Below are 15375 nucleotides of genomic sequence, written 5' to 3'. Positions count from 1 at the left end.
CACGGTCCAACAAAGAGCAGACACACTTTACAGGGGGACAAGACGGGACCGCCAACGGATCAGCCATTTTTACAGCGCTCCTTAAAAAAGTTGGGAAAAAGGTGATATTGGGAAAGGGGTGAAGAGTAAAAAAAAATCAGTCAAAGGCTGGACCCAAGGGAAAACACCTCATTTGCAATGCACACAGACACACGTTACATTTAATCACGACATCTCGCACAGAGGGGTGGGCGGGGGGAGTTGGAGCCCTGGAAGGCCCCGAGGGGAAAAACAAGCGGTGGTGAAGGCGTGCGGTGGGGGAGGGGAGGTGTGTGCCCAATTGTCTTGGGTTTGATGGTGTAATGTTTTTGTAGACTGAGGCCGATCTGAAAAAGTTTGACTCCAGGTGTCGTTGAGAAGGGAGGGAGGTCAAAAGCGTCTATCATTGAGGTGTCCTCGTGGGTGTTTTTCAGAACAGCCTGGTCGTAGCGTCAAGGCCATTCGAGGGAGTCAAAGCGTCGATTAGGATGTTTGTTTTTCGCGAACAGACAAAACAATAGCTTGTCTGTTCTTAGTCCATGCTGGCTCTCTCAAATTCAATTCAATCTTCCTTTTCAGCAATCTTCTCCTTGATGTGATCCATCTGGCGATTCAGTTCAGAAATCGCTACAGTCTGTGTCCCCACAGCCCTACCCAAACCTTCCATTGCGACGAACAGTCTTTGGGCTCCTTGGGTGGCTGCCATTGTCTTACGAATTTGACGATACACTAGAGCAGGGGTTACCAACCTTTTTGAAACCAGGAGCTACTTCTTGGGTACTGATTAATGCGAAGGGCTACCAGTTTGATACACACTTAAATTGCCAGAAATAGCCAATTTGCACAATTTACCTTTAACTCTGTTATTATTAATAATTAATGATAATTATCTTTGTGTAAAAACTGATCATCTTAATGATTTCTCACAATAAATTTATATAGACACTGATAAATATATTTAAAAAAAAATGGGTATTTCTGTCTGTCATTCCGTCGAACATTTTTTTTCCTTCTACGGAAGGTTTTTTGTAGAGAATAAATGATGAAAAAAAATATTTAATTTAACAGTTTAAAAGAGGAGAAATACGAAAAAAAATGATAATTTAATTTTGAGATACAGTTTATCTTCAATTTCGACTCTTTAAAATTCTAAATTCAACCGAAAAAAAGAAGAGAAAAACTAGCTATTTCGAATCTTTTTGAAAAAATTAAAAAAATAATTTATGGAACATCATTAGTAATTTTTCCTGATTAAGATTAATTTCAAAATTTTGATGACATGTTTTAAATAGGTTAAAGTCCAATCTGCACTTTGTTAGAATATATAACAAATTGGACCAAGCTGTATTTCTAACAAAGACAAATCATTATTTATTCTAGATTTTCCAGAACAAAAATTTTAAAAGAAATTTAAAAGACTTTGAAATAAGATTTAAATTTGATTTTCTAGATTTTCTAGATTTGCCAGAATATTTTTTGGGAATTTTAAACATAATAAGTTTGAAGAAATATTTCACAAATATTGTTCGTCGAAAAACTAGAAGCTAAAATGAAGAATTAAATTAAAATGTATTTATTATTCTTTACAATAAAAAAATACATTTACTTGAACATTGATTTAAATTGTCAGAAAAGAAGAGGAAGGAATTTAAAAGGTCAAAAGATATGTTTAAAATCTTAAAATCATTTTCAAGGTTGTATTTTTTTCTCTAAAATTGTCTTTCTGAAAGTTTTAAGAAGCAAAGTAAAAAAATAAATACATTTATTTTAACAAGTGAAGAGCAACTCTTTAAAATATTTTCTTGGATTTTCAAATTCTATTTGAGTTTTGTCTCTCTTAGAATTAAAAATGTCAAGCAAAGCGAGACCAGCTTGCTAGTAAATAAATACAATTAAAAAAATAGAGGCACCTCACTGGTAAGTGCTGCTATTTGAGCTATTTTTAAAACAGGCCAGTGGGCGACTCATCTGGTCCTTACGGGCGACCTGGTGCCTGCGGGCATCGCGTTGGTGACCACTGCCCTAGAGCAATGCCCAGCCCAATCACCAGGTGCCCGGCGGTCACAGTTCACTAGGACTCAATAAAAAAAAAGCGAAGTACGTGTGTATTTGTTTTGGTCATCGTTGATTGTTTGATGGCTGCTTTCTTTGATAAATTGCGTAGGTTGGCCTGTGCCGTGTCCAAGTTTCTGGAGGCGGGACCAGTGTCCCAGCAGGGAGGTCTCACTCTGTCAACATGCTTGCTGATGAGCACCTGCAGAGTGAGAGATCGCCCTTGTGGGAAATGTTGTAATGGAGTCAACGGTTGACGCCTCCAAGTTGTCCCGAGAGGCGTTAGTCAGGGCTGTCAGGCTCCGACTGCTCCTCGCAATTGTTTGTTTGAATTCCCTCTTTGTTTTCCTCCCGCACGCCTCGTCCATATGGTTGTCATACACTTCCTGGAAACTGAAGTCGGGCCTTGATGTTAATTGAAACAATACCGCGCTGACTTTAACACGTTTGGCAAGCAGCCGGGGGCAAAGAATAGCATTATTTCAAGCGTGGTTTCCACGATCACTCCAAAAAACTTTTAATAGCAACTTCATTCCTGTGAAAGCAGACCTCATGGCTTTGACATGCCTTCCCTCTGAGCGCCTGTCAAGGTTCTAAGCGCCAACGTCATTGGCGTCGAACGCCTTTTGATTTCATTCCCCTTTTCCTCCTTTTTGGTTTCAGAGTGTTACACGGCCAATGGAGAGGACTACAGGGGCTTCCAGAACCAGACCGGCCTGCGTGGCGGTAAACCCTGTCTCTTTTGGAACGAGACCTTCCAGCACCCCTACAACACGCTGAAGTATCCCAATGGCGAGGGCGGCTTGGGCAGACACAATTACTGCAGGTAAGCGTTGACAGCCTTCTTTATAGCACTGTTTTTCAACCACTGTGCCGAGGCACACTAGTGTCCCCGTGAGATACACTCTGGTGTGCCATGGGCAGAGGTGGTTAGTAACGCGCTACATTTACTCTGTTACATCTACTCGAGTAACTTTTGGGATAAATTGTACTTCGAAGAGTAGTTTTTATGCAACATACTCTTACTTTTGCTTGAGTATATTTATAGAGAAGAAACGCTACTTTTACTCCGCTCCATTTATCTACATTCAGCTTGCTACTCATTACTTTTTTTCAATCGATCTGTTAATGCACGCTTTGTTTTTTTGGTTTGTCAGACACACATTCAAAGTAGGATCTACATATGCCTGCGTTTCACCAATCACATGCAGTCACTGGTGACGCTGGATCAATCAAACAGAGCCAGGCGGTCACGTGACCGTCACACTTATCCGACCTAAAAAAGTTGAAAAACTTATTCGGGTGTTATCATTTAGTGGTCAATTGTATGGAATATGTAATGTACTGTGCAATCTACTATTAAAAGTTTCAATCAATCAATCAAAAGTGTAAAGGAAAAAAGGACACTTTTTATTTCAACCGTACTTCCCGTCAAAAGCCTAAAGGCTGATCGCACAATTCCTGTCTTCACAATAAAAGTGCCGCTCCATCGCGCCTGCGCTAACAAAATAAGAGTCTCCGAAAGCCGGCGCAAACAAGATAGCAAGCTACGGAGTTTGCCGCCAATGTATTTCTTGTAAAGTGTATAAAAACGAATATGGAAGCTGGACAAATAAGATGCCAAAAACCAACGACTTTCATGTGGTATTAGACAGAAAGGAGGAACTTTTTTTCTCTTCCATTTGAAAACGTGGACGTTATCAGCCCTATACTGTCTTATTCCAATCAATGCAAGTCATCAGAATCAGGTAATACACCAACTTATATTCTTGTCTTCATGAAAGATAGGAATCTATGTGTTGAACATGCATGTTTATTCATTAAAACACCTTTAACATGTCAACAAAAACGGCAAAATAAATAAATATAAATTATATACTGTATAATATATATATATATATACACACATCATATATATATATGATGTGTGTATATATATATATATGATTTGTATGTATGTATATATATGATGTGTGTATATATATATATATATATATATATATATATATATATATATATATATATATGTATATGTATATATATATATATATATATATATATATATATATGTATATGTATATATATATATATATATATATATATATATATATATATATATATATATATATATATGTGTGTGTGTGTGTATGTATATGTATATATGAGGTAGATCACCTCGACTTGGTCATTTATTAAGTAATTGATTAACGTTGAAAAACTTATTTGGGTGTTACCATTTAGTGGTCAATTGTACGGAATATGGACTGTACTGTGCAATCTACTAATAAAAGTTTCAATCAATCAATCAATAAATGCCTACTGAGCCTATGGTGCTGTTAAGTTATTGTGGCTCAATTTGCCTTATTTTTTTTATTTTAATTGTTTTATTATTTAATATATATTATTGTTTTAGTTGCTTAAGAGATATTCCTGGCTATGAATTTGCTCATTGCTATTTTTATGTTTTTGTGCATTATTTGTTGCCGTCATCATTAAACGAGCATGTTACTCATCAGTTACTCAGTACTTGAGTAGTTTTTTCACAAGATACTTTTGCTTTTATTCAAGTAAATATTTGGGTGACTACTCCTAACTTTTACTTGAGTAATACATCTCTAAAGTAGCAGTACTCTTACTTGAGTACAATTTCTGGCTACTCTACCCACCTCTGGCCGTGGGATATTATCTAATTTCACCTACCGTATTTCCTTGAATTGCCGCCGGGGCGCTAATTAATTTAAAACCTTTTCTCACTCCGGCCCTTACCAAAGGCATGCGGTAAAGGCAAGCATGCGCTAAGTATTTTAAAACTTCTTCTCACTCTGGCACTTACCAAAGGCATGCGGTAAATTTAGGCCTGCGCTTAAAAATTTGAGTTTGATGTAAGGATACCATCATGAAAAGCACATTTAATTAAAAAAAAATCGTTATTATGGTCTTACCTTTACTTATTAATGAAGTCCATGCGCAGCTCCTTCTGATGAAAAGCATCGATAACTTGTTTATAGAAGTCTTCCTTATCTTTCTTCAGTTTTAAAAGTCTCTCTGTCTCGATGGAGATCTTCCTTTATTAACTCCTGCTTCGATTGAAAGTCCAGTTTAGAAAACTGTTTAATTTTAGATATGTAATCCTCCATGTTAAAAGTGCAAGCGAGAGAAAAAAATAAACACACGCTGCTCACTTGTTTTCACTTCTTCTGCAGCCGAATAGTCGTAAGAAGGATCACTAGCGCCATTTAATGACTCATATTTGACACACGCAGCTACGGTATATTAATAAAACATAGCTGCTTACTGTTCTTTTTAGCATATTCAATAGCTTGGACCTTAAATCCTACTGAATAGCTCTTAATCTTCTTCCCTTTATGCGATTTCAAATTATTAACGTGACGAGTTTGACTTGACGGAAATTCTACGCATAAGCTAATGTTTTTGTGAAACGAGTTTGACCCGGCGGAAATTCTAGACATGCGCTAATAAAAATAATATTTTGCGAAACGAGTTTGACCCGGCGGAAATTCTAGACATGCGCTAATAAAAAAAATATTTTGCAAAACGAGTTTGACCCGGCGTTAATCCTGAGCCAGCGGTAATGCTAAGCATGCGCTAATTATTTTGCAAAATGACTTTGACCCAGCACTAATTCTAGGCAGGCGCATACTATATACCCGGCGGCAATTCAAGGAAATACGGTATTTGGGTTAAAAATAATTTTTGCAAACTAGTAATTATAATCTGCAAATGATGTGTTGTTGTTGTTGAGTGTCGGTGCTGTCTCAAGCTTGGCAGAGTAACCGTCTAATACTCTTCCATATCAGTAGGTGGCTGCAGGTAGCTATTTTTTTTGTAGATGTGGGAAACAGCAGAAGGCAGGATGCAGATAAAAAGGTGTCCAATGCTTAAACCAAACATAAACACAAGGTGAGTGCCCCTAAGAAAAGGCATTGAAGCTTAGGGAAGGCTATGCAGAACGAAACTAAAACTGAACTGGCTGCAAAGTAAACAAAAACAGAATGCTGGACGACAGCAAAGACTTACTGTGGAGCAAAGACAGCGTCCACAAAGTACATCCAAACATGGCATGACTATCAACAATGTCTCCACAAAGAAGGATAAAAACAACTGAAATATTCTTGATTGCTAAAACAAAGTAAATTCGGGAAATATCGCTCAAAGGAAGACATGAAACTGCTAAAGGAAAATACCAAAAAAAGAGAAAAAGCCACCAAAATAGGAGCGCAAGTCCACAGTACACCTACTTTGACACAAGAGCTATAGTCATGCATGCTTGGTTATGCTTTAGAGCATGGGTCGGGAACCTTTTTGGCTGAGAGAGCCATGAAAGCCAAATATTTTTAAATGTATTTCCGTGAGGGGCATATAATATTTTTTTCAACACTGAATACAACTAAATGCGTGCATTTTTAAGTAAGAACAACATTTTTAGAGTATAATAAGTCTCTTATTCTTTTTAATAGCATTGTTATTCTGAAGCTAAGCAATAATTAATAAAATACTTTTTACCTTTAATGCGACTTCTTGAACAGGTTTGGTAGAAAACAGATGGATTGATTAGAATGCATGAGAATGTTTTATATTTTGACCGTTATTTTTAACACTGTGATTACCAGTGGAATTATTCATTACTTATCGTGTTAAGCAATGTCAGCTAAGATTTATCTGAGAGCCAGATGCAGTCATCAAAAGAGCCACATCTGGTTTGACAGCCATAGGTTCCCTACCCCTGCTTTAGAGTGATATCCAACACTTTGACAACAACTTTTTACTGAGTTTCGTTTTTTAATGATTTCTGCTGGTGGTGTGCCCCTAAGAAAAGGCATTGAAGCTTAGGGAAGGCTATGCAGAACGAAACTAATACTGAACTGGCTACAAAGAAAAGAAAAAACAGAATGCTGGACAACAGCAAAGACTTACTGTGGAGCAAAGACGGCGATGTGGCAATAGGCTACACTGAAACACACTTCCAGGTCAGAGGCGTACATTTTTTTTCCCCGCGCATGCGTACTAGGTTGCGTTGCGCCGGCTGACGGAAGAGGAGGAAGGGGTCTTAAACGGTGGCATTGTGTGTGTGGACACGGAGAAGGTTAGGTGGGATGTAGCCTGGATAACTTAGTGTAGAAGGGGCCTTAGTAGAACAAGCACGTTTGTACTTTCGGCTATACAAGCTGACTAAAGGTTATACAAGCTTGACTAAAGTTCAAGTTAAAGTCCCAACGATTGTGACACACACACTAAGTGTGGTGAAATTTGTTTTCTGCATTCGACCCATCCCCATGTTCCACAGAGGTGAAGGGAGCAGTGAGCAGCAGCAGGGGGTGCGCTCAGCAATCATTTGGTGATTTAACCCCCAATTCCAACCCTTGATGCTGAGTGCTAAGCAAGGAGGTAATGGCTCCCATTTTTATAGTCTTTGGTATGACTCGGCCGGGGTTTGAACTCACGACCTACCGATCTCAGGGCGGACACTCTGACCACTAAGCCACTGAGCTACTGTTAAACAATACTTTCTGTAGCGCAAATTGTGAGTGCAGTGATTGGGTTAAGTAAAACGCATCTCGCCTCACAGTTCATTGCTACATCTGTAAGTGCAAGTTAAAACTCTACGATGCAAAGCCAAAGCCATTTATCAACAACACCCAGAAACGCTGCCGTCTTCGCTGGGCCCGAGCTCATCCAAGATGGACTCATGCAAAGCGGAAAAGTGTTCTGTGGTCTGACGAGTTCACATTCCAATTTGTTTTTGGAAACTGTGGACATCGTGTTCTCCGGAACAACGAGGAAAAGAACCCTCCGGATTGTTCTAGACGCATAGTTGAAAAGCCAGCGTTGTTACACGTTGTGTAAATGGTAAATAAAAAGAGAATACAATGATTTGCAAATCCTTTTCAACCTATATCCGATTGAATAGACTGCAAAGACAAGATAGTTAACGTTTGAACTGGAAAACTTTATTTTTTGCAAATAGTAGCTCATTTGGAATTTGATGCCTGCAACATGTTTCAAAAAAGCTGGCACAAGTGGCAAAAAATACTGAGAAAGTTGTGGAATGCTCATCAAACGCTTATTTGGAACATCCCACAGGTGAACAGGCTAATTGGGAACAGGTGGGTGCCACGATTGGGTACAAAAGCAGCTTCCATGAAATGCTCACTCATTCACAAACATGGACGGGGCGAGGGTCATCACTTTGTCAACAAATGCAAATCGTCCAAAAGTTTAGGAACAACATTTCTCAACCAGCTAGTGCAAGGAATTTAGGGATTTCACCATCTACGCTCCGTAATATCATTAAAAGCTTCAGAAAATCTGGAGAAATCTCTGCACGTTAGCGTGATATTACGGACCTTGGATTCCTCAGGCGGTGCTGCATCAAAATGCGGCATGTGTGTCAAGGATATCACCACATGGGCTCAGGAGCACTTCAGAAAACTACTGTGACTAATTAAAGTTCATCGCTACATATGCAAGTGCAAGTTAAAACTACTATGCAAAGCCAAAGCCATTTATCAACAACACCCATAAATACCGCCGGCTTTGCTGGGCCCGAGCTCATCTAAAATGGACTGATGCAAAGTGGAAAAGTGTTCTGTGGTCTGGCGAGTCCACATTTCAATTTGTTTTTGGAAACTGTGGACGTCGTGTCCTCTGGAACAAAGAGGAAAAGAACCATCTGGACTGTTCTAGGCGCATACATGAAAAGCCAGTCAAGTTGTCACGTTGTGTAAATGGTCAATAAAAAGAGAATACAATGATTTGCAAATCCTTTTCAATTTATATTCAATTGAATAGACTGAAAGACAAGATAGTTAACGTTTGAACTGGAAAACGTTATTTTTTGCAAACAGTAGCTCATTTGGAATTTGATGCCTGCAACATGTTTCAAAAAAGCTGGCACAGGTGGCAAAACATACTGAGAAGGTTGAGGAATGCTCATCAAACCCTAATTTGGAACATTCAACAGGTGAACAGGCTAATTGGGAACAGGTGGGTGCCATGATTGGGAATAAAAGCAGCTTCAATGAAATGCTCACTCATTCACAAACAAGGACGGGGCGAGGGTCACCACTTTGTCAACAAATGCAAATTGTCCAAAAGTTTAGGAACAACATTTCTCAACCAGCTATTGCAAGGAATTTAGGGATTTCACCATCTACGCTCCGTAATATCATCAAAAGTTTCAGAGAATCTGGAAAAATTTCTGCACGTAAGCGTGATATTACGGACCTTGGATTCCTCAGGCTGTGCCGCATCAAAAAGCGACATGTGTGTAAAGGATATCACCACATGGGCTAAGGAGCACTTCAGAAAACCACAGTGACTAACTTAAATCCATCGCTACATATGCAAGTGCAAGTTAAAACTCTACGATGCAAAGCCAAAGCCATTCATCAACAACACCCAGAAACGTCGCCGGCTTCGCTGGGCCCGATCTCATCTAAGATGGACTGATGCAAAGTGGAAAAGTGTTGTGTGGTCTGACGAGTCCACATTTCAATTTGTTTTTGGAAACTGTGGACGTTGTGTCCTCCGTACCAAAGAGGAAAATAACCATCCGGACTGTTATAGGCGCATAGTGTAAAAGGCAGCATGTGTGATGGTATGGGGGTGTATTAGTGCCCCAAGCATGGGTAACTTGCACATCTGTGAAGGCACCATTAATGCTGAAAGGTACATACAGGTTTTGGAGCAACATATGTTGCCATCCAAGCAACGTTATCATGGATGCCCCTGCTTATTTTGGCAAGACAATGCCAAGCCACGTGTTACAACAGCGTGGCTTCATAATACAAGAGTGCGGGTACTAGACTGGCCTGCCGGTAGTCCGGACTTGACTGCAATATGAAGAGTAAAATAGGCGGTAGTATACCGTACAACCTTAGTACACGCAAACCTTTAGTAAATCAAGCCTACAATGCAATAGTGTGCACATGCTGCTTAGTGCCTGGTATATGGAATTTAGTAGATCAAACACTTTATATTGTCTGCTGTACAAGCTGTACTCTGACTGCTCTTGAACGATACTTTCTGTCGCATTTACCCTTGCTGAAAAGTGACGTTTGCGAGACGGTGTGTGACTCGTTGCGCTTACCTCTTCAAAGCGTGTCTGGGAAGCATACCGCGCTGTAGGGCAGTTCAGGACCCCCACACAAGTCACACCAAGTGTCGGTGTCAAGTGTGCGCGAGTGTGAGTGCAGTGTTTGGCTTCAGTCAAACGCATCTCGCCTCACAGCTGGAAGATGTGCTCTCACATATCAAAGCGTCCTCGGCCCGGCCAGCCGCTCCAAACCGCCATTTTTATTCCCTCTGAGGATTGCTCCGCTCTTCATTTTGCCGCCCTGTCGTGGCTTGGTGTTGTGTTGTCGGTGACTAACACGACTTTTTGTCGAGTTAGCCATGAACGCCTCGTGTTTGTGTGTCATCCTTACAGTTGTCTTCATTGATGTCAAGAGGCTTTGTGTAGTGCAGCACAACAATAGTAAAAACAATATTCAAATATTACCCTTAGCTCCACCAAAGACTGAATAAAAGCAAAAAAATAATAAATATAAAACCAATATAAAAATAAATATGATTAAAAACGGTTTTAAAGGGTAAATCAATCAATCAATGTTTATTCATATAGCCCTAAATCACGAACGTCTCAAAGGGCTGCACTCTCTATGACATCCGCGGTTCAGCGCCCACATGAGGGCAAGGAAAAACTCACAACCCTGTGGGACGTCGATGAGAATGACTATGAGAAACCTTGGAGAGGACCGCATATGTGGGTAAACCTCCTCCCCAAAACACACACACACACACACCTGGGGAAACCGGATGCAATGAACGTCGAGTGGGTCTGACATGATAGTGTAAGAGTCCAGTCCATAGTGGATCTAACATAATAGTGAGAGTCCAGTCCATAGCGGATCTAACATAATAGTGTGAGAGTCCAGTCCATAGTGGATCTAACATAATAGTGAGAGTCCAGTCCATAGTGGATCTAACATAATAGTGAGAGTCCAGTCCATAGTAGATCTAACATAATAGTGTGAGAGTCCAGTCCATAGTGGATCTAACGTAATAGTGTGAGAGTCCAGTCCATAGTGGATCTAACATAATAGTGAGAGTCCAGTCCATAGTGGATCTAACATAATAGTGTGAGAGTCCAGTCCATAGTGGATCTAACATAATAGTGTGAGAGTCCAGTCCATAGTAGATCTATCATAATAGTGAGAGTCCAGTCCATAGTGGATCTAACATAATAGTGTGAGAATCCAGTCCATAGTGGATCTAACGTAATAGTGTGAGAGTTCAGTCCATAGTGGATCTAACATAATAGTGTGAGAGTCCAGTCCATAGTGGATTTTACATAATACTGAGAGTGCAGTCCATAGCTGTCAAAAGTTGAATGGATCAAAACACGCTGAGGCCCTCTACTTCCTCAGGAGGCTAGGATCCGTCAACGTCTGTACAAAGATGTTGAAGATGTTCTACAAGTCGGTGGTGGCGGGCACCTTTTTGTACGCCGTGGCCTGCTGGGTCAGTGGGCTGAGAGCGAGGGACGCTAACAGACTGTACAAGCTGGTAGAGAAGGCCAGTACCGTGGTGGGAGTGGAGCTGGACTCTCTGGCGGTGGTGTCAGAGAGGAGAAGTCTAGCAAAGCTCCTAGCCATTATGGACAACACCTCCCACCCACTACACTCGGACCTTGCGGAGAGAATGAGCACGTTCAGTGGAAGGCTCAGACTCCCAAAATGCAACACGGAACGACACAGGAGGTCCTTCATACCGACCGCCATCAGACTGTATAATGCATATGTTCCTTGACTGCACTTAAATGTAGAATATATGTAGAATATATTTATATTATTCATATATTTTTATATATAATATATGTCATATATTATTTATTATTATTATTGTTTATTGTGAGCGAATTGTGGTGCTGAATTTCCCCCAGGGATCAATAAAGTACTTTCTATGCTATTCTAACACAATAGTGAGAGTCCAGTCCATAGGGGATCTAACATAATAGTGTGAGAGTCCAGTCCATAGTGGATCTAACATAATAGTGAGATTCCAGTCCATAGTGGAACTAACATAATACTGTGAGAGTCCAGTCCATAGTGGATCTAACATAATATTGTGAGAGTCCCGTCCATAGTGGATCTAACATAATAATGAGAGTCCAGTCCATAGTGGATCTAACATAATAGTGAGAGTCCAGTCAATAGTGGACCTAACATAATAGTGAGAGTCCAGTCCATAGTAGATCTAACATAATAGTGTGAGAGTCCAGTCCATACTGGATCTAACATAATAGTGAGATTCCAGTCCATAGTGGAACTAACATAATACTGTGAGAGTCCAGTCCATAGTGGATCTAACATAATATTGTGAGAGTCCCGTCCATAGTGGATCTAACATAATAATGAGAGTCCAGTCCATAGTGGATCTAACATAATAGTGAGAGTCCAGTCAATAGTGGACCTAACATAATAGTGAGAGTCCAGTCCATAGTGGATCTAACATAATAGTGTGAGAGTCCAGTCCATAGTGGATCTAACATAATAGTGAGAGTCCAGTCCATAGTGGATCTAACATAATAGTGAGAGTCCAGTCAATAGTGGACCTAACATAATAGTGAGAGTCCAGTCCATAGTGGATCTAACATAATACTGAGAGTCCAGTCCATAGTGGATCTAACATACTGTAATAGTGTGAGAGTCCAGTCCATAGTGGATGTAACATAATAGTGTGAGAGTCCAGTCCATAGTGGATCCAACATAATAGTGAGAGTCCAGTCAGTAGTGGATCTAACATAATAGTGAGAGTCCAGTCCATAGTGGATATAACATATTAATGAGAGTCCAGTCAATAGTGGACCTAACATAATAGTGAGAGTCCAGTCCATAGTGGTTCTAACATAATACTGAGAGTCCAGTCCATATTGGATCTAACATACTGTAATAGTGTGAGAGTCCAGTCCATAGTGGATGTAACATAATAGTGTGAGAGTCCAGTCCATAGTGGATCCAACATTATAGTGAGAGTCCAGTCAGTAGAGGATCTAACATAATAGTGAGAGTCCAGTCCATAGTGGATCTAACATAATAGTGAGAGTCCAGTCCATAGTGGATCCAACATAATAGTGTGAGAGTCCAGTCCAAATTTCACACCCCCAGAGATGCAGCTGTCTGGACAAGTTTCGTGATTTCTCACCAAATCGCCAGAAAAAATAAGGCCTTTTCTGACGGAGAGTTTATTAAGGAGTGCTTGTTGGACTCTGTTGTGCTGATATGCCCGGAGAAGAGGGTCGCATTTGAGAACGTGTCACTCTCCCGACGCACTGTGAAGAGGCGGGTTGAGACCAATCGCTGGAAACTTGGAGCTTCAGCTGAAGAACAGAACGGTCGACTTTGACTGTTCTTTGCTGGCTTTGGATTAGAGCTGCGATGTACGTGACACCACCCAATTAAAGAGACAATCACAGGTAATGACTTGTTCACAGAGGTAAATGCGTGTTTGGACATTTTAGGACTGAAATGGGACGAGCTGGCAGGTGTGACAACAGATGTTGGACTTTTAAAGAGGATGAAGGATAAAGTGACAGAAATTGACATTTTTGCATTGTAGTATACATCAGGAAGTGTTGGGTATGACAGTGTTCAAAATAAAACCATCAAAAGCAATCTGCTTTTGTATAAAGTTAAGTTGAGTTAAATGAAATTATTATTATTATTATTATTATTATTATTATTATTTATCTTATGGTATATCAAAAACAATTTGAGCAAAGGTTACTGTATTTTTCAGAGTATAAGTCGCTCCGAAGTATAAGTCGCACCTGCCGAAAATGCATAATAATGAAGGAAAAAAACATATATATATCGCACTGGAGTGTAAGTCGCATTTTTTGAGGAACTTTATTTGATAAAACCCAACACCAAGATTAGACATTTGAAAGGCAATTTCAAATTAAAGCTGCAAGCAGCGATGGACAGGACCAACTTTTGCTGGTGTTTCCTGCCTTTACCCATTCAACATATCTTTACCTTCACATTACCTACCTTCCCTGCATCCTGGGGTCACACTGGTACTTCTTTCTGTCACCCATACTCGCTGGTGCTTCCTGCCATCACCCAGACAACATATCTGTACCTGCACATTACCTACCTTCTCTGTATCCTGGAGTCAAACTGGTGCCTCCTTCTTTCACCCAGTCAACATATCTTTACGCACACAGTACCTACCTTCTCTGCATTGTGTGGTCACGCTGGTGCTTCCTGCTTTTAAGCGGCCAGCATCAGTACAGCGGTTCTTTGAAGGCTCGTAAAATCAAAACCGGAGCAGTTATTAAAACTCTTTTCGCAACTTTTAATCAGAAGGGTTCAATCTCTTTCCTGTGCGAGTTTGAAGCCGACACAACAAACGCGCTCAGAGGAGATAATGTTTGAAAAAAGGTGACGGGTTTTTTACAAAACTTTTGTTTTGAAGGGGTAATTGCCAACTTCCTGTTGATTTTTGCTGAAGGATGTCAACTATTAAGATGTAGGTCCAAGTGAGACCTACATAAAAGTTTTTGTTTCATGTCTCTCCGACCTTCCTACCGGAAGTTACAAGCAATTTGGTCTGTGTTTTCTTCCTAGCAGCAGTTTTATATGTTTTCTTCCTAGGAGCAGTTTTATCTGGGTTTTATTCCTAGGGGGCGCTAGAGTGCAATTTTTAGTTTTGGGGTTTGGTTTTTTATTAGATAGCAGTTTTCGCCAGTCCTGATGTGTCCAGTTTAGTGAGTTTTGAAGCATTTTAAGAGGGTCAAATTACAGCTCAAAGAGGCAAAAATTTAATTTTTTTGTAAACTTTTGTTTTGAAGGGGTTTTTGCCAATTTCCTGTTGATTTTTGCTGAAGCAAGTCAGTGTATGAAATCTATGTGTAAGTCAGACCTACATAGAGGTTTATTGTTTCATGTCTCTACGACATTCTTAACGAAAGTTACAAGCAGTTTTGTCTGTGTTTTTTTCCAAGGAGGCACTAGAGAGCAATTTTGAGTTTTTTTTAATTTTTTTTTTTTATTAGATGGTCATTTTCGCCAGTCCTGATGTGTGTGTAAAATTTGGTGAGTTTTAAAGCATTTTAAGGGGGTCAAATTACAGCTTGAAGGGGTGGCGGAATAATAATAATAAAGAAAAAGAAAAAAAAGAACAAAACCTTAGAAATACAATAGGGTCCTCTGTTCCAAAGGGACATTCGGTCCCTAATGAATAAAGAATAGTGAACAACAAGTGTACTTTATATGAGGC

General features: G+C 39.9%; 1 protein-coding gene across 2 annotated transcripts in view; it reads left to right on the top strand.

Annotated features, from left to right (window-relative positions):
* The window catches only part of kremen1 (kringle containing transmembrane protein 1), a 166137-nt gene that overhangs the window by 59835 nt on the left and 90927 nt on the right, over window positions 1-15375 (top strand). For both annotated transcript variants that reach the window (XM_061903995.1, XM_061903986.1), the window contains exon 2: window positions 2734-2896. In XM_061903995.1, coding sequence (XP_061759979.1) covers window positions 2734-2896 — 163 coding nt within the window. The remainder of the gene's footprint in view (window positions 1-2733; window positions 2897-15375) is intronic.

Source organism: Nerophis ophidion, linkage group LG01, assembly GCF_033978795.1.
Source record: "Nerophis ophidion isolate RoL-2023_Sa linkage group LG01, RoL_Noph_v1.0, whole genome shotgun sequence".
In the NCBI taxonomy this organism is placed as follows: domain Eukaryota; kingdom Metazoa; phylum Chordata; class Actinopteri; order Syngnathiformes; family Syngnathidae; genus Nerophis; species Nerophis ophidion.
The sequence above is the reverse complement of the archived record's forward strand: the minus strand, read 5'-3'. Positions and strand labels throughout refer to the sequence as shown.